This window comes from Pteronotus mesoamericanus, unplaced genomic scaffold (genome assembly GCF_021234165.1).
Source record: "Pteronotus mesoamericanus isolate MK-2021 breed Mesoamerican mustached bat unplaced genomic scaffold, CSHL_Meso_final scaffold_54, whole genome shotgun sequence".
In the NCBI taxonomy this organism is placed as follows: Eukaryota; Metazoa; Chordata; class Mammalia; order Chiroptera; family Mormoopidae; genus Pteronotus; species Pteronotus mesoamericanus.
The window spans coordinates 54,432,006-54,454,900 of NW_026555321.1; the positions used below are offsets into that span (position 1 = coordinate 54,432,006).

General features: G+C 37.7%; 1 protein-coding gene across 1 annotated transcript in view; it reads right to left on the reverse strand.

Annotated features, from left to right (window-relative positions):
- Positions 1-244: 244 nt before the first annotated feature.
- The window catches only part of MDFIC2 (MyoD family inhibitor domain containing 2), a 166,790-nt gene continuing 144,139 nt past the window's right edge, over positions 245-22,895 (reverse strand). Inside the window, exons 2-3 of the mRNA XM_054595843.1 lie at positions 17,897-18,118; positions 245-504 (exon numbers count right to left, since the gene is read on the reverse strand). Coding sequence (XP_054451818.1) covers positions 245-504; positions 17,897-18,118 — 482 coding nt within the window. The remainder of the gene's footprint in view (positions 505-17,896; positions 18,119-22,895) is intronic.

Genomic DNA, 22,895 nt, shown 5'->3' on the forward strand with positions numbered 1-22,895 from the left:
AAGTATTTAAGATTTATTCAATACATATGATCAAGATTTTTCAGTGAGCCATGGAGTTGTGAAATTTGGAATAAGATCATTGAGTTGACAATACTAGTTTTCCCAAACAAGTAGAGAATAAAATGGTCCATAGCATTCAAGAAATGTGCACAGTTCTTCCATTCCAACATAGGGAAATCTGTCTTCTTCTAATAGGATTTCCATGGGCAGCCATATGCTCTGCCATAACACGGAGACTTCATTGCTAACGATAACAGATTTCTGAAATCTCCATGGCCAGCTCCAGACACTCACCAGTCTCATGGCAAGATTCAAAGAGGCTGCAGTCCATGTCACAGTTGCAGTTGCAGTCATTCCGAGAGTGGCTTTCATCTGAGGTGTGGTGATACCTGTGAGAGGGGCAGCACAAATTGGTACATACCATTTCACATGTATCGGGGAGCATCAGGAGACAATCCCAAAACTGGCAAAACAGACAGGCAAGGATAAGGGAGGCACACTCCTCTGTTTAAAGAAAAAGAAAGAAAATTAATAGTGGCACATGCGGAGACATCTATGAAGAGCAGGCAGGTGCAGTAGCATACTTGACAACTTTATTGCCAACTAAAATAATTTGTCCACATTAGGTGCAATGTACACCATCTCCTCTCACACTTTCCCACCCCTATGCAGTACTCACTCTACTTAAGTAATGACTTTATTAACTTCCTGAGCATTTCCTATTGATTCCACATAATCAGGCTATTTAAAGTGTTGTCACTTTTCTAAACTCCTTTATTTATTTACTTGGCCTGTAGAGGTGCTGGGAAGACACATAACCTGAAACCTTGCAACTGTCCATCAAATAGCAGGGCCTTCCTAGTGCATGGAGCATTCAGGAGCAATTAGAGTTAGGAATGAAGAAAGATACAAATTTCTGGATTCTCATCACAAGGCTTTCTTATTTGTTTGAAGTTGATTCCCATAAATGTGCCATATCCATGTTAAAATGAAAACAAACAAAGCATTTCAAAACCTAATACCAATAATTTTTAACTAATCATAGTTTTTTTGTTGTATTTTATTTTTAATCTTGTCTTCTTTTTCCTCCAGTTATATAAAGCCTTGGTTTTATATTCATGTTAGACTACATCATTGTATTCCTAAAGGGTATAAATCTTATCAATTCTTTTTAAGAAAACTGGTTTAAAAATTTACTATGCAGACTGTTAAAATCTGAAAAGTATCTGTAAGGCCTTGAAGGTAATTGGTAATTCTAGCCAAACAGCTGTTACAGGTTATAGATTATTATATTTTTGTTTTCATAAAGGGAATTAGTTAGACGTAGGAGCAGTTCTCTTGTTAAAATTTTAACTTTCCTTTTTATTAAAAATATCTCCAAAACACATGAGGGTTTTGTGTTCACATGACATATCTAGTTAATTAAAATCAATATCCTGAAAGTTGTTGATGTTTAAAAGTAACATGCTAGCATAAATTGGAGAAACATTTCCCACTCCTGATGGGCTTATTAATCCATTAAAGGTAAACTTTCATAAGGATTTATTTTTTTCTCAATAAGAATGTTAATAACTTTTGTTTTTCAGACTTGAGTTGACTGAGCCTGCAGCAGAGACTTTGCTGTCTGAGTCTCTGAGTTATCTGCTAGAGTATGCTATGTATTCTTAAATTCCCATTCATTTAATTTTAACACATTTTCTGGAAAACTTTTTATTTTATTGTTCATATAGTTGTTAATCTTTAAGAGAGAAATAAGAACATGGAAGCTTTCTGTATAAAGGAATAAATGTTTTAAAGGAAGCTATTTTAATTTCTTTTTAAAAAAACAACATATAGCTATGTAAATGTCTAAAGCGAGGCTGACACGTGGGTAAACAGAAATCTTCCTTCCTGGCTCTACCCCTCTCCCTTGGTCCTGCCCCTCTTTTCTTCCCAATAAAAAGTGGTAAAGAACCACACCATGACTTTTATGGCTACGTTAATTGCCATATATTGTTGCAGGTGCTGTGGCTATTACCCAATATTTATAGTGCAGGCAGCATATTCCATAATACCTCTACGGTGTACATTCTCATCACTTTGCCAGACTGAGTGTATTTTTATTCACTCAGAGCCAGTTTCTAGCATGAGGCCAACTCACCCAGATCTCGTAAGTCACTACAAAAATTCAGGAGTAAGTTAGTACAGTACATAGACTCTATTTTGTGTACGCATTTCTGAACCGGGCAGGTTGGTGGTAAAAGATCTGGGGCATAAAACCTCATCAAGTTTCACTAATGCCAAGACTGCTGCTACAGCAGCCCCTGGCAAAGAAGAAGTCCTTAGCAGAAAATATTCCTAGCAAGTGCTCCGTGATCTGTTAGGCTGGAAGCTCAAGAGACTTACTCAGGGCATGACCATATAAAAATGATCCCATTAGATCCTGTCCTTTTAGAGGAAACATTCAAAGTTTAGTTTGGAGGTAAGTCAGGCAGGTTGCAGGCTAACTTGTCAGGGTAGCAGCTCGTGTTTCCTATCATAAGGTGAAGAAGTTGTTTGTGAAATAGCCTTATAATTTCCTGAGGGCATATAACATTTCAGTTAAATTCCAATAGCCAAGGTCACTGCAAGTTGGCACATACCGGAGATCTCTGTTTCTGATGTTTAATATAGATTTTATTTACAAAAAAAAGCTTTTGCCTAATCCTTTGGTTAAATTCATATTTTTTCCCTCCCATCCTATTTTGTACTTCAGAATAGAGCCCATGTTTTGTAAGTTAATCCTTTTTATTTGATTATAAAAGGCAGAACCTCTTGCCCCCCAAACACATCAACATTAATGAACTGAAAACAGATTTTTCCCAACTTTCAAGTGTGTTCCACACTGTTCCTGAAAAGCATATTAAATGATTCTACATGAGCAGGCTAACCTAATTTGTATATTTTTGTGTGTGTGTGCGCGCACAAAAGTAACATGAGCAGTTCAGGGGAAAATTTGTAACTGTTTGAAAAACAAAGTTGGACTTCCTCTTCTCCTGAAGGGATATATTTTCTTTGCCTATAATCTTCATTGGGACTTTAATGTTTAATAAGCATGATGTTCAAAGTCATAGCCCATGATTGCCACCACTTCTCCCAGTCCATCCAAAGGTGGTTTCCATGCTGTCAGTGGGTCATTTCACATCTCTTATGCACTGTCTTCAAAATATCTCACACTTACCAAGGTCAAATTGCATCAAGGGTCTCCCTCTCTGCCATTCCACAAACTTGTCCTTTGTCCAGTTTTTTTTTTCTGGTGCACCTGAACATGCAGAGGAACTCAAAGAAACCTGGAACTCATTCTTGTCGTTTTCATCTTCCTCATCATACCCTCCCATCTGATTCTTTGCTGAGTCCTGCTGATTCTATCTCAAATTCCTTTTTGGAATCCATAAGTTTCTATCAGCATCCTTAGTTCTAGCCACCTCTGGCCAGCCACCATCATGTCAACAGCAATAGCCTGCTATCAAGGACGCTACTTTCACATGAGCTCACCTCAAATTCACCAGCTATTGTGATATGTTTAGTCATAAATTAGAACAATTCACTCTTTATCTAAAGTCCCAAATCCTTGCCATAGCCTGCAAGCCCCTGCATGATCCGGTTCTTGCCCGTTTCTCTAACTTCTGCCCTACTCTTCTCCTTACTTATTGCATTCCTGCCCACTGGCTAAATTTCAGTTCCTGGGATATATCTAACTTAGGGCCTTTGCACATGTTCTACCTTTGGTCTGTGTGCATACCCTCTGTTCACAACTTGAAGGACCTATTTCTTACCCTTTGTGTCTTTACCTCTAAATAATTTCCCTCTAAATCACATCCTTGCTGAAACTTTCATAGTACCCTGATTTATTTTTTCCTAACCACAGAATATTAAACTAATTAGTTTCTTCTGTACAAGAATGAATAAATGAACAATAAGGGGTAAATAAAGTGTACCACCAGAGGGCAGTGATGGGAAATGGGAAGGTGGGAGAAAGTGAAAATCTGGGCTCCTCCTTTTGCTCTGCTCTGAGTGGAGTCAGTCAGTGGTTGTATCTTCTCCTTGGGATTCTCTCTCTCTCTCTTTTTTCTTTTATATAATCTTTATTGTATTTTTCCCTTTATCATTTAGTCCACTTTTATCCCCCTCCTCCCAGCAACCACTACACTGCTGTCCATGAGTCCTTTTTCCTTTTTGCTTAATCCCTCCACCCCTTAACCTCCCCACCTCCTTAGCTGTCATTCTTCTTTCCATCTATGAGTCTGTCCCCATTTTTCTTGTGAGTTCAGTTTGTTCATTAGATTCCACATATGCGTGAAATCATAAAGTATTTGTCTTCTCTGACTGACTTACTTCACTTAGCATAATGTTCTCCAGGTCCATCCATACTATCACAAAGGATAAAATTTTCTACTTTTTTTATAGACTAGTAGTATTCTATTGTGTAAATATCCCATAGTTGTTTTATCCATTCATCTATTGATGGACGCTTAGGCTGCTTCCATATCTTGCTGATTGTAAATAACACTGCAATGAACATAAAGGTTCTTTCAAATTAGTGTTCTGGACCCCTTTGTATATATTCCCAGAAATGGGATAGCTGGGTCAAAAAGCAGATCCATTTTTAATTTTTGACAGATCTCTATACTACTTTCCACAGTGGCTATACCAATCTGCATTCCCATCAACAGTACAATAGGGTTCCCCTTTCTCCATGTCCGCACAAGTACTTGGTGCTTGTTGATTTATTGATGATAGCCACTCTGACAGTTGTGAGATGGTATTTCATTGAGGTTTTAATTTGTGTTTCTCTGATGATTAGTGGCATTGAACACCTTTTCATATGTCTATTGGCCATCTATATGTCCTCTTTGGAGAAGTGTCTATTTAGGTCCTTTGCCAATTTTTTAATTGGTTTTTTTCTTTTTTTTCTTTTTTTGGTGTTTAGTTTTGTAAGTTCTTTATAAATTTTGGATATTAACCCCTTATCAGATGAATGGGAAAACATGTTATCCTATTCTGTGGGCTGTCTTTTTATTTTGTTGATTATTTTTTCTGCCATGCAAAAACTTTTCAGTTTGATGTAGTCCCATTTGTTTATTTTCTCTTTTGTTTCCCTTGCCTGGGGAGATATATCTGATAAAATATTGCTACAAGCAATGTCCGAGATTTTGCTGTCTATTTTTTTCTACAGCTTTTATGGTTTCAGGTCTAAGACTCAAGTCTTTAATACATTTTGAATTTATCCTTGTGTGTGGTGTAAGAAGGTGGCCTAGTTTCATTTTTCTGTATGTATCTGTCCAATTTTCCTAATTCCAACTATTGAATAAATTATTTGTAACCCATTGTATGTGCTTGCTTCTCTGTCAAATATTAATTGACTATAAACGGATGGATTTATTTCTGGGTTCTCTATTCTGTTTCATTGATCTATATGTCTGTTTTTATGCCAGTACCATGCTGTTTTAATTAATATGGCCTTGTAGTATTGTTTGATATTAAGTGGTGTGATTCCTCCAACTTTGTTCTTCTTTCTCAGGATTGCTGTTTCTTCTCTTTCTGGTATCTCAATTATATGAATATTATTATGTTTCATGTTGTCCTGCAGCGCCCTTAACTGTCTTTGTTCTTTTTGTCTCTTTTCATTTTGTTGTTCTGTGATTTTTTTTGTACCTTGTCCTCCAGTTCACTGCTTCAATCCTTTGCTTCATCTAGCCTGCTTTTAATTCCTTCTAATGTCTTCTTCATTTCAGATATTGTATTCTTCATTTCCTCCTGGCTCTTATTGATAATTTCTATGCCTCTTTTCATGTTTCTGTAGTTTCTAGTAAGTTCCTTGTAGTTTCATATAGGTCCTTGTAGTTCTTACTAAGGTCCTAGAGCATCCTTACAACTACTATTTTGAACTCAGTGTCTGATAGTTTGCTTGCCTTGATTTCATTTAGCACTCTTTCTGGGGATTCCTCCTTTCCTTTCAATTGTTGGGTTAATATTTTTGTCTCCCCACTTTAGGTGACTCTCCTTTTATGTTTCTGCATATTAAATTGATCTGCTTTGACTCCCTGCCTTCATGGTGTGAACTTCTGTGGTAGGAGACCTGTGGGACTCAGTACAGTCTCCTTAATCTCCTGAGCTGGATGCTCTTGGCCTGCCCTTTATGCCGTGTATGTGGGCCCTCTGGTTATAATTGGGTTTTGGTTGTTGTTGGGTCATTCTTGGTGGATTCTTCCTTCCACCTGGCTGAGAATCACACTGCCCACCATGACTTCTATTGTACAGGTGCTGCCAGAAAAAAAACTAAACAATTTAGGGAACAAACCCACATCTACAAAAATAATTCCCACCCATAACCGCACTATGAACAGCAAATGAACAAATATTAATAAAGGTGTTAGGAGACTGAGAGTATTAAAATAAAGGAAAAATAAATCTGAGATGACTAATGAAAGAAAAGTCATTTTGAGAGGGTTGATGGAGGAGAAATAATAAGAATATGGAATAGAAACAAGGTGATGAAAGAAAGAAAATAAAAATTCACATCATAAATTAAAAAAGAGAGGGAAGAAGGCAGAATGAAGTAAGAAAAGGGAAAAGTATTGTATTAGGTTCTTTTGAATTGGCGTTTTGGGATTCTTAGGGTATAGTCCCAGCTCAATTTACAATAGCCAAGTGTTGGAGCAACCTAAATGCCCATAAGTAGATGATTGGATAAAAAATTATGATATATTTACACAATGGAATACTATGCAGCAGAAAGAAAAAAAGGAACTACTAAACTTCATGACAGCATGGATGGAACTCAAGAGCATTATACTAAGTGAAATAAGCCAGGGGGTGAAAGACAAATTCCATATGATGTCACCTATAAGTGGAACCTAACCAACAATTCAAAGATGCAAGAAAAATAAGACCAGCAACACTGAAAGGAAAAGAAACCAACAGAGACAAGAGGAAAGGAGGGAGGGGAGGGCGGGGGAAACAGAAAGGAAGGGGAAAGTCAAGGAACATATAGCAAGGACTCATGGACAAAACCAAAGGGGAAGAGTTGAAGGAGGGAAAGTGGTGGGGGGTAGGCAGAGACAAATGTATTTGAAAAAATAAATAAATTAATTTAAAAAAGTTAAAAAAAGTATTGTATTAGGTTTAAACAAAACTATTTAAAATATATAGTGTCAAAATGGGAATCAAAATGGAGAAAAAGATCCACTACAGCTATTTAACAACAAATGAGCAAAGGTTAATACAGGTGGAATGGGACTAAGAAGAAAAAAAGAAAGTCTCATGAGATGTCTAGAGGAAAGAAAAGGGATTTTGAGAGGTTAGAGGGAGAAGGAATACTAAGACTGAACAATGAAAACCAGGCTAAGACCAAGAAAAATTGAAATTTAAAACAACAAAAAAAGACAGGGTGGGAGGAACACAAAATGATGTAGGAGAGGGGAATGTTAAAATTTTTTATTTGAAATAAAAAAGTATTGAAGATCTAGAAATAAAATTGAAGAAATACAACAACATCCACTATATCAATGACCAACGTGTGAAGACTGATAAAGGTAGAGAGAGAATAAACGTGTTTTAAGAATGGGAAAAAGAATGTGAGATAACTAATGACATGAAAAATTGTTTTGAGAGGTGGAGCAGGGACAAATAGTAAGAGCGCGGAATAGAAACAAGTCATAGCAAGAGGAACAAATAAAATTTAAAAGAAAAATAAGAAAAGGAAAGAAGAAGGTAAAATGGAGGAGCAAAATATGAGATTTGAAATAAACTAAAATATAAAAACTAATGAAATAATAGGCACAAAACTTGAAGGAAAAGAAATGAACATTAAAAAGCTACGCAGGAGAGGAAATAACACAAATCAAGAAGACCACAGTGTAATTCGTCTCAGTAGAATCCAATGTTTTCCTCTGTCTTCGCTTTCTGGATCTGCACCTGGTAATGTCAGATGATGCCCTAGCCTAGTTCTAGGCAGCCTTTTCCAGACTTCAAGTGATCCACAGTCTGTGGCTGTCTGCTTCATATTTGGCTGGTCCCCACTGTTCTGCCCTACCAGCTTTCCTTCAGCCCAGAGCCCAGAAGTGGTTCTCTTAGTGATTCAAGATGACTGTCAGTACCTTCTCCACCTGCATCTAAGGGCTCCTCTGGTGTGACTGGGAGGGTGGGAATTCTGGGTCGTGCCCTGGGGCACTCTTCAGTCTTCAGGGAAGATAGTTAGAAGTGTTTCCCTACCCCCTCCCACACACCTTGGTGTGTCCCAGCCTTTTCCCAATTATGTATGGTTTCTACTGAATTAGCTGTCCATTTCCTGCAAGGGGCCAGGCTTTGTAAAAGGGACAGGCAGCTCTTTCCTGCCTGGTGTAGACAGCAGCTCTGTCTAGGTGTGGAGACTGGGTGGGGCCCTGAACACTCTTGTTGTACCTGTCTCTAATCAATCTGCTCTGCTTGTTTCAGTGGATCAAGGCCCCAGGAAGAGTATAGCTCATAGTATCTGGTAGAAGGGGTCCTTTCACAGCTTTCCCCTTCATATATGTGCCCAGCAGGGGGCTCCTGAACCTGGCCTCACTGAGCAGAGCCTGTAATCCCACAGGTCAAGGCTGTGGGCTTACCTCTCTGTGAGGGGACCTGCCTGGCTGCAGCAAATCTCAGGTGGTCACCTCCTGGCTGTCCAGTCCCCAGCCTGCTGCTGTCTTGCTGGATATTTGGGCCTGAACTCTCCACTCTGTACAGTACCCTGCTCACCAGGTTTGCTGGGTTGGGTCCCAGAGTCCCTTCAGCATGACTCTATTCCTATGAGTTCTTAGCTTGCAAGCTGCTGCACAAAACATGCATGGACACATGAGTACTGGGCCCCTGCTGAGTCAGGAGTCTTGTCTCAGCTTCTCTTTTAAAAGAATTTCTGTATGGCCCCCACACTGCAGCACCAAGGCCTGGGGGGCACTCCCTCTGCCCTCAAATCACTAAATCTTTTGGTCAGGACTGGCCACAACCTGTCGAGCATCCAACAGTCTTAGAGTTTCTCTCTGGATTTCTCCTGGATGGCATTGGGAAGAGTCCCACAGTGATAACATGGAACAGTGGTGGGGTACACCGACCGCTCCCTCCAGCGGTTCTCAGCCTTGGGTGAGCCGGCTCTTGCTGCACTCTTTCTACAGCCAGCACCTTCCCGGCCTCTCCGCTTCTGGGGGAGCAGCACCTGAGCCGCTCCACAGCTGCCCCAAATCTGCACAGTCAGAAGTGGAAAGTTGGGCTCTGGTGGCAGCAGTTGCTCCACTAGGAGAGCCTAGGACTCCAGTTCCTGAGTGCCCTGCAGGTGGGCAGTCTCTTGCTCACTCACACACACTCCCCAAACCCTCATCTGTATATGCACTCACTCACACACACTCTCACTCACTCTACATTGAATTTTTAAGTTGGTTGCTCTGTGATATAGCTGCAAGACTGGTCCAGCAAGACTGGGAGCAAGATGATGGAGCTTCTAGCTACTCTGCAACAATCTTCTGATGTGTGATGTTTTGATGCATTGCTGTATGTGGTTTCCTAATATTTTGTTGAGGATTTGAGTGTCTATGTTCATCAGGAATATTGGCCTACAATTTTCTTTCTTTGTAATGTCTTTATCTGGTTTTGGAATTAGAATAATGCTGGTCTCATAATATGAGTCTAGGAGACTTCCTTCCTCTTGACCTTTATAAAATAGTTTGAGAAGAAGAGGTGTTAGTTCTCAAAATGTTTGGTAAAATTCATCTGTGAAACTATCCAGTCCAGAGCCTTTGTTTTTTTGTGAGATTTTTTTTAATTGCTTCAATTTCACTTGGTGTAATCTGTCTGTTCAGATTCTGATTCTTCCTGATTAAGTTTTGGAAGATTGTATGTTTCTAGGAATTTATTCATTATATCCAGGTTGTCCAGTTTATTGGCATATAATTGTTCATAATATTGCCTTAGAATCCTTTGTATTTCTTTGGTGTCAGTTGTTATTTCTCCCCTTTCATTTATGATATTATTTTTGGGGTCCTCTTTTTTTTCCTGATGAGTCTAATTAATAGCTTGTTTATCTTTTTCAAAGAACAAGCTGTTGGATTCATTTATCTCTTATCATTTTTTAAACTCAATTTCATTTATTTCTGCTCTGATCTTTATTATTTCCTTCATTCTTCTCACTTTGGGCTTTGTCTGTTATATTTTTTCAAGTTCCATTAATGTAAAGTTAGATTGGTTTTTTGAGCTTTTTCTTGTTTTTTTTTTTTTTGAGATAAGCTTATTCTTCTATGAATTTCCCTCTTAGGATTGCTTTCCTTGTGTGCCACAGATTTTGGATTGTTGTGTTCTCGGTTTCATTTGTTTCAAGGTATCTTTATATTTCTTCCTTGATCTCATTGTTGACCTATTCATTGTTTAATAACATGTTATTTAGCTTCAATGTCTTTGTGTACTTTTCAGTGTTCTTCTTGTAATTGATTTTTAGTTTTATAGCATTGTGGTCAAAGAAGATGCTTGATATGATTTCAATCTCTTTAAATTTACTGAGACTTTTCTGTGTCCTAACATGCGGCTTATCCTAGAAAACATTCCATGTGCACCTGAAAAGTATGCACATTCTGCTGCTTTGGGGTGCAATGCTCTGAAGATATCAATTAAATCCATTTGTTATAGTGTGTCTCTTAAGGCTGCTATCTCCTTGTTGATTTTCTGTCTGGAAGATCTATCCATTGAAGTCAATAGCATGTCAAAATCCCCAACTATGACTATATTTCTGTTGATCTTGCCCTTTATTTCCATCAATATTTGCTTCACATATTTAGGTGCTCCTATGTTGGGTGCATAAATGTTTACTAGAGTTATATAATCTTGTTAGACTGTTCCTTTATAATTATGTAGTGTCCTTCTTTGTCTCTTACTATAGCCTTAGTTTTAAAGTCTATTTTTTCAGATATAAGTACTGCTACCTCAGCTTTTTTTTTCCTTTCCATTTGCATGAAATATGTTTTCCCAGCCCTTTACTTTTAGCCTGTGTTTATCTCTTGATCTGAGATGTGTCTCTTGGAGGCTGCATATATATGGGTCTTCTTTTCTTTTCTTTTTTGAAAATATTTATTTATTTATTTATTTATTTATTTATTTATTTTTAGAAAGAGGGTAAAGAAGAGAGAAAGAGAGGGAGAGAAACATCAATGCATGGTTGCCTCTTAAGCACCCCCAACTGGGGACCTGGCCCGCAGCCCAGGCATGTGCCTTGATCGGGAATCAAACTGGCTGCCCTTTGGTTCTCAGACTAGCACTCAATCCACTGAGCCACACCAGCCAGGGCATGGGTGTTATTTTATTATGTGTTCAGCTACCCTCTGTCTTTTGGTTGGGGCATTTAAGCCATTTACCTTTAAGGTGATTATTGATAGATATGTATCATTTAGTGCCATTTTATTGTTAGAATACTTTCTTCTGTTTCCTCTCTCTTTCATTTTCTTCTTCTTCTTCCCCTCCTCCTTCTTCTTCCCCTCTTCCTCCTCCTCTTCCTCTTCCTCCTCCTCCTCCTCCTCCTTCTCCTCCTCCTCCTCCTCCTCCTCCTCCTCCTCCTCCTCCTCCTCCTCCTCCTTCTTCTTCTTCTTCTTCTTCTTCTTCTTCTTCTTCTTCTTCTTCTTCTTCTTCTTCTTCTTCTTCTTCTTCTTCTTCTTCTTCTTCTTCTCCTTCTTCTCCTTCTTCTTCTCCTTCTTCTTCTCCTTCTTCTTTTCCTTCTTCTTCTTCTTCTTCTTCTTCTTCTTCTTCTTCTTCTTCTTCTTCTTCTTCTTCTTCTTCTTCTTCTTCTTCTTCTTCTCCTTCTCTTCCTTCTCCTCCTCCTCATTCTTCTTCTTTTGGTAAGCCCATTATCATTTGCTGCATTACTAGTTTGGCGTTAACAAAGTTATTTAGCTTTTTCTTATCTGGGAAGCTCCTTATTTCTCCTTTGATTTTAAATGATAGCCTTGCTGGGTAATTTAGCTTTGGTTGTAGGTCCTTGCTTTTCATCACCTTGAATATTTCATACCACTCTCTTCTGGCCTGTTGAAAAATCAGATGACAGTCTAATTGGTGCTCCCCTGTGGTAAGATCTGCTTTTCTCTTGTGGTGTTTAGGATTCTGTCCTTGTCTTTAAGCGTTATAATTTTAATTATAATATGTCTTGGTGTAGGCCTCTTTGTGTCTATCTTGTTTGGGATTTTCTGAGCTTCGTGGACTTGTGTTTCTTTTCTTCACCAGTTAGGGAAGTTTTCCATCATTATTTCTTCAAATAGGTTCTCCATCCCTTGCTTGCTCTCTTTTCCTTCTGATATTCCCATGATGCAGATATTGTTATGCTTCATGCAGTCTAAAATATTTCTTTAGATCTCCAAATGTTTTTAAATTCTTTTTTCTTTTTGCTGTTCTGTCTTGGTGTTTTTTTCTACCTTGTCTTCCAAATCACTGATTGGATTCTCTGCTTCATCTAACCTACTGTTTATTCGTTCCAGTGTATTATTTATTTCAGATAATGCATTCTTTATATCTTACTGGTACTTTTTTATTGTTTCTATGTCCTTTTTCATGCTGTTGAGTATCTTTATAATCATGACTTTAAACTCTATCTGATAAATTGCTTGTATCTGTTTTATCTAGTTCTTCTGGAGAATTCTCTTGTTCTTTCATTTGGGGTCTGTTCCTTTGTCTTCCCATTTTGGCTGCTTTTTTGTATTTGTTTCTGTGTATTATGTAAATTTGCAAAGACTGGTATAGGCCTTTTTAGATGCTGCTTGTGACTGGCCCTGATCAACCTGTTAGATGCTATCAGTGATCCGTAGCATGTGGTTCCCTCTGCTGGGTCTGTTTGTGTGTAAAAAAGAACCACTCTGTGAACTAAGGCTGGCTTTTATCAACACTGGGTCTAGGGGAGTGTCAGCTGAATTTTCATAGAGCTCCCAGAGATCCTCCTTAGTTGTTAAGCTAATCAATGATATAGCCTCAGGCTGTCATCTTCAGCCTGGCTTAAGCTCTACAGAGAGGGGCAAAGTAATTCCTGCTGGTGGGACTATTGTTTCCCCTCAAACTGATTCCATTTGGAGAGGAGTGCTCTACCAGAGAAAGATGGCTTCTGCAGTATGGGGAATGACTCAGTACAAAGATCCTGGTGGCTATTCCTTCAGTTCTTTCCCCAGAGCCACCATCCCTAGACTTTCCTCATATGACTCCAATCTACTCTGCCCTCCCTCTGCTAGAGCCCAGGGTTAAGTAGCTGCAAACAAATTTTTGTGTGTTGGCCCTTTCAGAGTCTCTCTGAATCTCTAGCCATCTCTCCCTGGCAGATAGAAACCCTGCTGCTATTCATAGCTGGATGCTACCTGGGTTCCTTTATGGCACTGGCATTATAAACTGGGTAGCCCAGCTTGGGGTTTAGACCCCACACTTCTCAGAGTGAACCTCCCCACCCCAGCCACTGAAATATCCTTCTGTAACTTGAGCTGCCACACATGGGAGCTCAGCCAGTCTTCTCATGCCACCTCTGCACTCCCTACCAGGTTCATTGTGGTGAAGTGGTTTCTTCTGTCTGTCCTTGGTTATAAGGCTTTGCTCCAGCTAGTGTTCAGCTGCTTATTCAAGATGATTTCTCTACAATTTAGTTGCAATTTCTAATTGGTCCCAGGAGGAAGTTAGTGCAGCTTGCACTTAGCCACCATATTGGATCTCCCCTTGTTTTTATTTCTTTCTGAATTCCCTTCTTTATATGGTCCTTGTTAATGGCACTCACTAGTGGTTTGTGTGGTAATGGTTAGTTACTAGTGGCCTGTGAGCTAATGCTGGTAGTGGCCGGGAGGAGCCAAGGAAAGGGGTGGCAGAGCTTTCATGTTGTTGTGAAGCTCTGGGTGGCCTCTCTGTTCCCTTACTTGGTTTTTCATCTATTCTCCTACCTTCACTACACATTCTCTCTTACCTGGATGAAAGAAGCTTTAAGGTGGATCCAAGACAAGCAGGCCATATGGCCAATCGTGGTATTTAGCTGTCAGCAAGAAGCTATGAAAAAAAGGATGGTGTTATTTCTTTTTACTACCTGTGGGGTAACTTCAGGACATCAAGGCTAAGTGGTACCCTAATAACATGGAGGACACACGCAGGCTCCACAGGTACAAAGTGTACAAGTGGGGACTGGCTAATTAAGAGGGATTGTCTGCCTCTTTAGAAAGAATCATGTTTAATTACAGTGAAAAAGGTCACAATACAAGGAGTTTCCGCAAATGTCAGCCTCATGGTCACAATCTTGTACTCCCTGAATTTTCCCTCCAATCTTTAAGTCCTGCCACCGTGATGCCTGTAATGAGGAAGAGGAAGAGACAGGATGCAGCTTAAGTAGCCAGCTGTCATTCGGTAGCATTTAACTACAGAAACTACCACCTGCTACTTTGAGGATCATTATCCAAAGTAGCAAGAATATGGTTCTTCCAGAAGTGACCCCAGATAAACAATCACCCTTCTTCTCCCCACAAAAACAAAGTCAGAAAATAAAGGCTAAATGAGCCTGATCCAGATTCAGTATTCTAATATGTTAATACTTAATGTATTATTACAGAGAACTTGGCATGGTGATGAGATTCACAACAATGTCTCTGACTGATTATTAAAAGTTTTTGGTCAAAAAGTATAAAAATTGGTTCCCACTCCCTCTAAATTAAGCTGTTTTTTTTTTATAAAGTATGTAATGTAGAATTTGAATAAATAAAGACCAAATGCCTTTTTGTAGCTGGGGTATCATCCATGATGTTTTCAATTTTAATAGCTACTTAAATATGTCGAGATCTATTTAAGTTCAGACAAGCACAACTAACACTGAAGTCAGTTCTTTAAAACTAGAATGACTAGATTTGGGTGATACTTAGTAAATTTGTGCTTATGTATTTTTCTGAGCAAATGAACTGAAATAATTATAAAATTGAAACGTTTTATAAGGTGACACTACTGCATTTAATTGTATGAAATTTACTGTGGAGAAAATGTAATCATTTTATTCAGTAGTCCATGGTATAATTAAGACTATTCTTTGAGGTATCTTGTATTTATGATTTTTCTCTTCCACCTGGGTGACACGTCTCAAATTCAAAATTATACATCAATTAGGTATATTCTCAGAATTTTTTGTAAGGAGCCTGTTTTCTAATATCATATACATCCCTGGTTTTATTATCTACAGAGATGCTTTTGCAATTAGAGCCTAGAAACAGAAGCAGGGACACAGATAGTGCTCTGGACGTCTTCCATTTTATTTGGGAAAGGGACCACACAGGATGAGCCACGGTTTAATAATAAGTAATGCTGCAGGATGTAGTGCGTGATGTGCAGTAAAGATCCTCTTAAATTCCCATCAGAGCACACACCGTGAACTGTGCTAATGGATGGAACACATTTTACAAAATCTGCATGTGTGAGGCTTTTCCATCTTGTTTTAAGTGGGGCAATGTATATAAATAATAGATATTAGCAATTAGGCATCCATTCCTATGCACTCATTTATACATTTGAAAATAAATTAACCACAAACTACACGAAAGTGGATGCAATCTTCTCTTTTCCCTTCTGTTTCCCCTGCTGTTTCTGAAAGATATTTCTGTATTTATCTCAGTACGAACAATGACCCAAGCTCTCAATTTCTGCATCCTTAAATTAATTACTATCAAAAATCCTCTAAAATAAAGTGAGTCTGATTTAACTCTTGATTTCCTTGATATTGTCCTTTAACATAATGAGAGTTTCTTATCACTATTTGTGGGCCTTAGTCTAGGTTTTTTTTTTCTCTCTCTCTCTCTTTTTTTTTGTCCAGATATTCAAAATTCTCACCTAGATGGGAGGATTTTTTCTAATGTGGAAAAGGAACTTGGGTTATTACCTATATTGTTAGCTGAAAACTGGAATGTCCTGGGTGATAGTGGCCCGAGCCCAGGCCTTAAGAAAGCAATAGAATCAACTGTCCTCATGATTCTTTCATACTCTTTTAAAGAAAAAGTTATCAGTTATTTTCCTGCCTGAAAGTCCTGTGTATCAGTAGCTATTTTAACAAAGTTGTCATTTTGGCCCTTCCCTGAGAATGTAAGTGTTCAGGTACCATGCTAGCTACCTTGGCCTTTCTCCCTCTCCCATGATCCTTGATATGACAAATCAGAGTGGCTCTGCAGCTGTGCTGTGTTACACAGTGTGGATATGTACAATGGCAATTTCTAAATCTGGGATCAAACAACCAAGCTCTATTAGAAGTAAAATCCACTCATTCTTATTTTCATTCAGATAGTATCTGATAAAATGCTCTGGCATCAAAATATTTTTGCAGATAACTCTCTTGTGTTGCCTGTTTTCCTATTTGGCATCAAACTCTAAAAGCCAGAAACATAGGCATTACCCTGGATTCGAGGTCACAGCCTGGCAGTTTACAGGTCAAAGGTGGCCCAAAGCTATTGGAGGTGTTTGGAGGTTAGTAAAAGAAATATAATAGAACTAGTCCATGACCAGATAGCTTAGTTGGTTACAGTGTTGTCTTGATGCACCACGGTTGTGGGTTCCATCACTGATCAGTGCACATAACAAGAATCAACTCATGAATGCATAAGTAAGGGGAACAACAAACTAACATCCCTCTCTCTCTCTTCCCTTCCTCCCTGTCTCTAAAATCAATCAATAAATAAAAGAATAGAACTGTAGTCAACACTTAAAATTTTAAAGATATCATATAACATTCTATGTCTGGCAGCTTTTGGCCTATATTTCCTCTGGCAAAATCGGTTGGAGCTGAGTAGAGGCAATGCTCTTGAACTTGCCAATCCTCACCAAACCCTGTTGCTTACTTCCAGTTTACTTCATTATTCACATTATCTCCTGGTGACTGCAGACAGTCATTTCTGTAGCTTAAGGTCTAAAGCATCCACCACATTTGTACAAGTTACCAAATATAAAATGTGCATTAGGAATATTTTTTCCCTTACTTTCTAAAACTGTAATCATAACAAAAATAAAAACTGAATAATGTTATATGACAGGTTCTATATGATTGCTTTATACATGTTATCTCATTTGATCTTCAAAACACCCTATTGGGTGTTACTAGTTCCATTATATAACTCAGAGACTAATATTCAGAGATGGTAAAGAAAACAGTTTTATACAGTTAATAATTTTCAGAGCCAAGAGTTAAACTGATGTGATTTCAAAGTTCCTCTTATAGTTTATTTTAAAATATTTTCTATTTTTCAAAAAGTAAACATGAATTTAAATACAGAAAAGAAACTACACCTTATTGCATTTTCCTTTGAGAAACTCCTTCTAGCTTTCTTTAAACTTTTGTAGTGTTCAATGTAAAAATCATCCAAATCAATTTAAATTGGCTTTGTAAATCTAATGTACCTTTTTGTCACATGCAGGGATGGTTTGCTGTAGATTTGCACTGATCATAATACTTAGGAAGTGATATTACCTAGAAGAACCAACCCTTTTCACAGGTTGTTGATATAAGCATCTTGATATTTTATATAGTCTGTATTTATTTCAATACTGTTCCACTCTGCCTTCTTCTCCTCTTTGCCTAAACAGTTACAGATATGAAAAAAGAAGGTCTGCCATTTTTCTTTACTCACTTCACAGCCCCATAGAAAGGATGATTACACCTCACCCCAACACTTTAAAACACTTTACCCCCCATTTCCAGCTTTGAGAACAAACAATCTGCCAAGCACCTTGTAATTGCAAAGTGACCTTGACATGTGTCATTCACCAGGGTTTTCAAATCAAAGTTTTTCTGTTTAATATTCATAAAGCCTTTTTTTTTTCCCTCATAGCATATGTGATGATTTTACAGGGCCTGGGGGTTGGGGAGCTTTATTTAGAGATGGGTTGACTGTGAGAAACATACCATCAGTGTCTCTCTGATGAGCTGAAGTATCAGTTTGAAGGTAAGAAAATTTTGTCTGGCATTCTTCAAGGGAGGACAGTGATGCAGTGGATTCTGACAGTTTTTTCTCAGTGGAAGTTTCCTTGGCTGGTCCATCTGTGATATTGAATTCGGATACTGAATTTATAATGATAGCATTAATGGGTTTCTCTTCTGCATGTTTTTCATTTGTGAATTGTGTATCTAGATGAAAAAAGAAAAAAAAACACATACATCAACTCAGCATAGTTGACACAACCTAGTGATGTAAGAATGGCTGTTTGCAGAAAATGTCATATTCTAGACTTTTATAAGAATAAAGTATTTTTTAAAAGAATTAGCAGTTACAAAATAGTCTCTGGGATGTAAAGTCCACTGTTGGTAATATAGTCAATAATATTGTAATAACTATGTATGGTGCCAGGTGGGTACAATAAATATTGGAGGCAACACTTTGTAAAGTTTACGATTGTCTAAACACTATAGTATACACTTGAAACTAATACAACCTAATATTGAATGTAAACTATAACTCAACATTTTTTTAATAAATTGAAAAAAATGAAGCATTTTTGAGCAAGAAATTTTTAATGAAAATACAAATAAGAATAAAAGAGTGTAATAATGATAAAATTTTACACACATTCCAAGTTTTATCTATCATAGTGATTTGTAACATGTTTCTACTGTGGGTTTTTTAATGATGGGTAGAGAGAATCAAGGAATTCATTCACTTGGATCAAACAAATCCTGTAGTATGTTGTCAGGTTACTGTCATAGTGTTTTATGGCTCTAAGAAGTGGTTAAAGGGTCTTCAAAGCTGGGCAGTACTTCACAGTAGCAGCACCTAATCTCAACCAAGTTGTTTTATTTCTTTGTTTCTCATTTCTATTTCCACTCTCAGAGACTCTAAGTTGCTACCCTTTCCTTTTCTTTGGTGTTTGTTAGGTCCCTATTCAGGTATAGTCTATGTGGTTTGGGTGGGGTGATTCTTGGACACATGCTGTATTTTCATATAATCCCCTGGAAAAGCTATTAGAAATGTTCAGGGAACTTTTAGCAAAGTCCTTGACTGAGACTGTGGTTTGTACTGGCATAGAGGAGGCTGAGAAGGCCCAGGTGCTTCATGTTTTAAATTCCTGTACTTGTTCATTCATTTCCACATAATGATTGAGGGTCTGCAATATAACAAGCAGCAGGCTGGCATTCAGGGTATAATGGTGACTAAGGCGTAGTTCTTGGTTTTCACAAGCATCAAACAAGTTAGTAAAAATAATTGCTAAAGTTACAGTGTTGAGGAGTGCATGAAAAAGAAGCACATCACGAAAGCATTTTATAGAGAGAATCAGACTGGGTAATGGTGTAGTTAATTTATTACTTTCCTATACTCACTAAACAAAAAATCCTAAGATCGAGAGAGGAGTTAACAGAAGATCATTCTCAAATGTATGGCCACGCTGACTCCTGGAGACATCTTAAGAGCTCAACAAACAATCGTTTTGGTGATTTGGTGGTACTTTTGGGGGGAATCGGATATGAATTCTGGCGAATCGCACTTCCATTGATGTCCCAATGCCTGCTTGATTCAATAATGCTCATTGAGTGACTGAAATAAATAATGCAGTTGGCAACCAGGTTTGATTTTACCATGCTCAAACAGTTCAGTGAAAGAAATATGTTCTTGCCAAGTCCATATTCATCATCTTTTCAAAAGCTGCTTCTTAGTCTGGGGCAGATGGAAATCTTTACTTGGTCTTACCTCCTAGGGCAGTGATTTCCAGACTAGTCTTCAGAGTAAAATCACCTGGGAAACCCTTTAAAAATTTGGATTTTTTTAAAAGCTCAGGCAACCCCTTCCCTTAATCCCACTCAACAGATTAGATCACAGTCCCTGGAGGATTTTCAAAGCTCCCCAGGTGACTCCAACATGCAGACATGTTGGGAACCACTGCCACAGGGGTCTTCTGCTTTGGAGGGTAGAGAAAGGAAAGAGCGATCCACTGATCTGTGTACAAGGGATTTTTAGAAGCCAGTTATGAGCATGGTGCTCTCCAAAGAGAAGATCCTAACTGGTGTGGGAGCTAACAGTATGGTATACACAATTGTCTTAGACCATTTTTGTTTCTTTCAGTCTCCAAAGAGCCTTGGCTTTCAATAATGTTTAATTTGTATTCCCTATCCCTTATGATGCTGGCTTTGTATCTCTTAGTTTCAGTTTGATTCACCCTAAAAAGGATTGGCAGAAATAAGAATTCAGTAAAACAACTATCTCTGATAGTTATTAAAGTAATATCAAATAGATAGAATTAGCTCAACAGATTGGGAAGCTCTGGGCTTCCTCTAAAATAATTAATTTATTCTTATTTGGGTACCAAAGTGTCCACTAATCAGTTAGTGTCACAAACAGAAAGCCATTTAAATTATGTCTCAGAACACTTTAGAGCAGTATTTTGAACCAGATAACTGTTTGTCATGGGGAGATCATAGGATGTTTAGCAGCATCCCTCCACCTACTAGATGCCAGTAGCACCCATCACCCTAGATTGTGCCAAACAAAAATATCTCTAGATATCACTAAATTTCCCCTATGTGGCAAACCATCCAGGTCAAAACCAAAGCACTGCTTCTGTATGCATGCACACACAGTTGCATGCATTTATGTCAAGCTCTCTGTTACCACTTTTTACAAGGTGGGGCAAAAGTAAGTTTATAGTTATAAGTATGCAAAACATAGTTTACTCATATTATTGTTTATTAATAATTGTATTATTTTTCATATTAACAACTATAAGCCTAATTTTGCACCACCCGGTATAATTAACTTAACAAAACTTTGGTAGGTAGATAGTGTTAGCTTACCTGGACACAAGGGAAATGTATGAAGTAGTACCCCCAGTTATCAGATGAATGAGTATAACCAAGATTCACTTTATAAGTTGCCTCAAAAATCTTCTTTAGTAAATGGTAGAACTGAGATTTGAATCCAGACCAAAACTTACAAAAGCTTTGCTCTTATTGTCTTTTATATTACACAATATTTTCTCTGATTTGTTTGTAGCTTCTATCTCTTCTTCCTAACCACTAAGACTGCACATCAGCAATATGTTCTTCACCATAAATCCCATAATGTGTCACTTGCCCACAATGAAGCCTTGCAAACAACTTTACAGACATACCTTTCATGAAACAGTCCTAGCAAAACAAGACTACATTTTTGCATACTCTGGGAAACCTTCCCTTCAGTTACAGAGACTTTCTACTGTGCAGTCATGAGCAGCTCAGAAAGAGCTGATACGTAGCGAAACTTGATAAGTATGGAGATTGCAGCAGCTCTTTGCTTACAGAATTAATTAACAATCAGTTCAAATTATCACACGTAGTCAGGCTGCATAGAATTCAAATTACTTTTTGCACAAAGTAATTCAGTAACAAAAAAAGTTGGAAAGAAGTTACTGAAATATATAAGAACATGCAGAGAATAAAGTATATAGCCAAGTAGTGCATGATCCTCTTTGGAATTTTTGCAACAATTTTAAGTATAGCATTTTGAATCTAAGTGCTGTGCTACATTAAGCAACCATTTGGAGATACTGGGCTTGTACTGAGACAATTTTATGTAGAACTTAAACTGCCATTCATAAAGTCATTCTAATTCTATCTGTTTATATTTTTTATTTTTCTATTCCCTAGCGGGAACTATCTGTTGCTCATTAGAAAATCATCTGACAAACACACATATCGGAACCCAGTCTGTTCAATCCAGAATTCTAACATCTGAAGTGAATCACAGTTTTTGGGTGAATGTTACTAACATCTTCCATCTTTTATACATGGAATGCTAACAATAATTTCCCTAGATTTCCTCTTTTATGTGTTATTTAATTGTACCCAAAGTATTATAAAGTAGAAGCTAAGAGGAGAAACACATAAAAAGTGGTATCACATTTTCTGCAGCGAGAACTATTTTGGAATTAAATAAGGAACACATAAAACTATATTTGGGATATTATGGATAGGTCTTGACATTAATGTAGAGAAAATAATTTTTCAACAGAAAAACACCAATGTTAGGGCAAAAATTAGAAGCTCAATGGTATTTCTTAGGGAAAAAAATTAAGTGTATCTTGAAAGTCAGTGAAATAGAAAATTCGTGTTTGGGTTAAAAGTAATTGCACAACCAATGGGCATAAACTTAAATATCTGAAAAGACAGACAATTAATTTTTTATTACCATTGAGCAAATGCTATTCATTTAATTCAATTAACATTTATTGAGTAGCCACATGCAATAGATAAATCAATGTGACAAGAACGATTAATTTATTTACTTTAAGTTATTAAGGAAATATTTTAATGATTTTTGTTTTTGCTCAATAAATGTGACTGTAATTTTTTCATCCATGTGCTCACTGAATGTATATATCTATGTTCATATATATATCTATATACACACATACACAAACACACACACATTCAAATGAAAAATAGCATCTTAATTTCTCCCTTCCCTAGCTCCTCTGATTCTATTCTTGTTAATCCCTTCCTTTCCCTTCACCTTTCTCTCTCTCTCTCTCTTTCTTTTGGTTTAATTCTTTGACTAACCTGTCTTGTCTCTATTGGTTCATTGTTTCCCCTTCAGTTCTTCAACATATTTACTTCTCAAGACTTTGTCCTCTTATAATAGTTTCTCTATTTGTACCTTACCATTGAAGATTATATTTGTCCACACTTACAACTTAATTATTTTCTCTGTACTGTTGGTCCCCAAATATATGCAGTCAGCCAGCCAGTTAGCCAGCCAGCCAGCCAGCCAGACCACATTTATTGAACATAAGCTGTGTGCCTGACCCTAGGCTAGGTGTGAGGAATTTGATGGGGGGAAAGGGACTAGGTGGAGAGAGGCAAAGGGGGAAAGATGGAGGCAACTGTAATAGCATACTCAATAAAATATAATTAAAAATATTTTAATTATACCAAAACA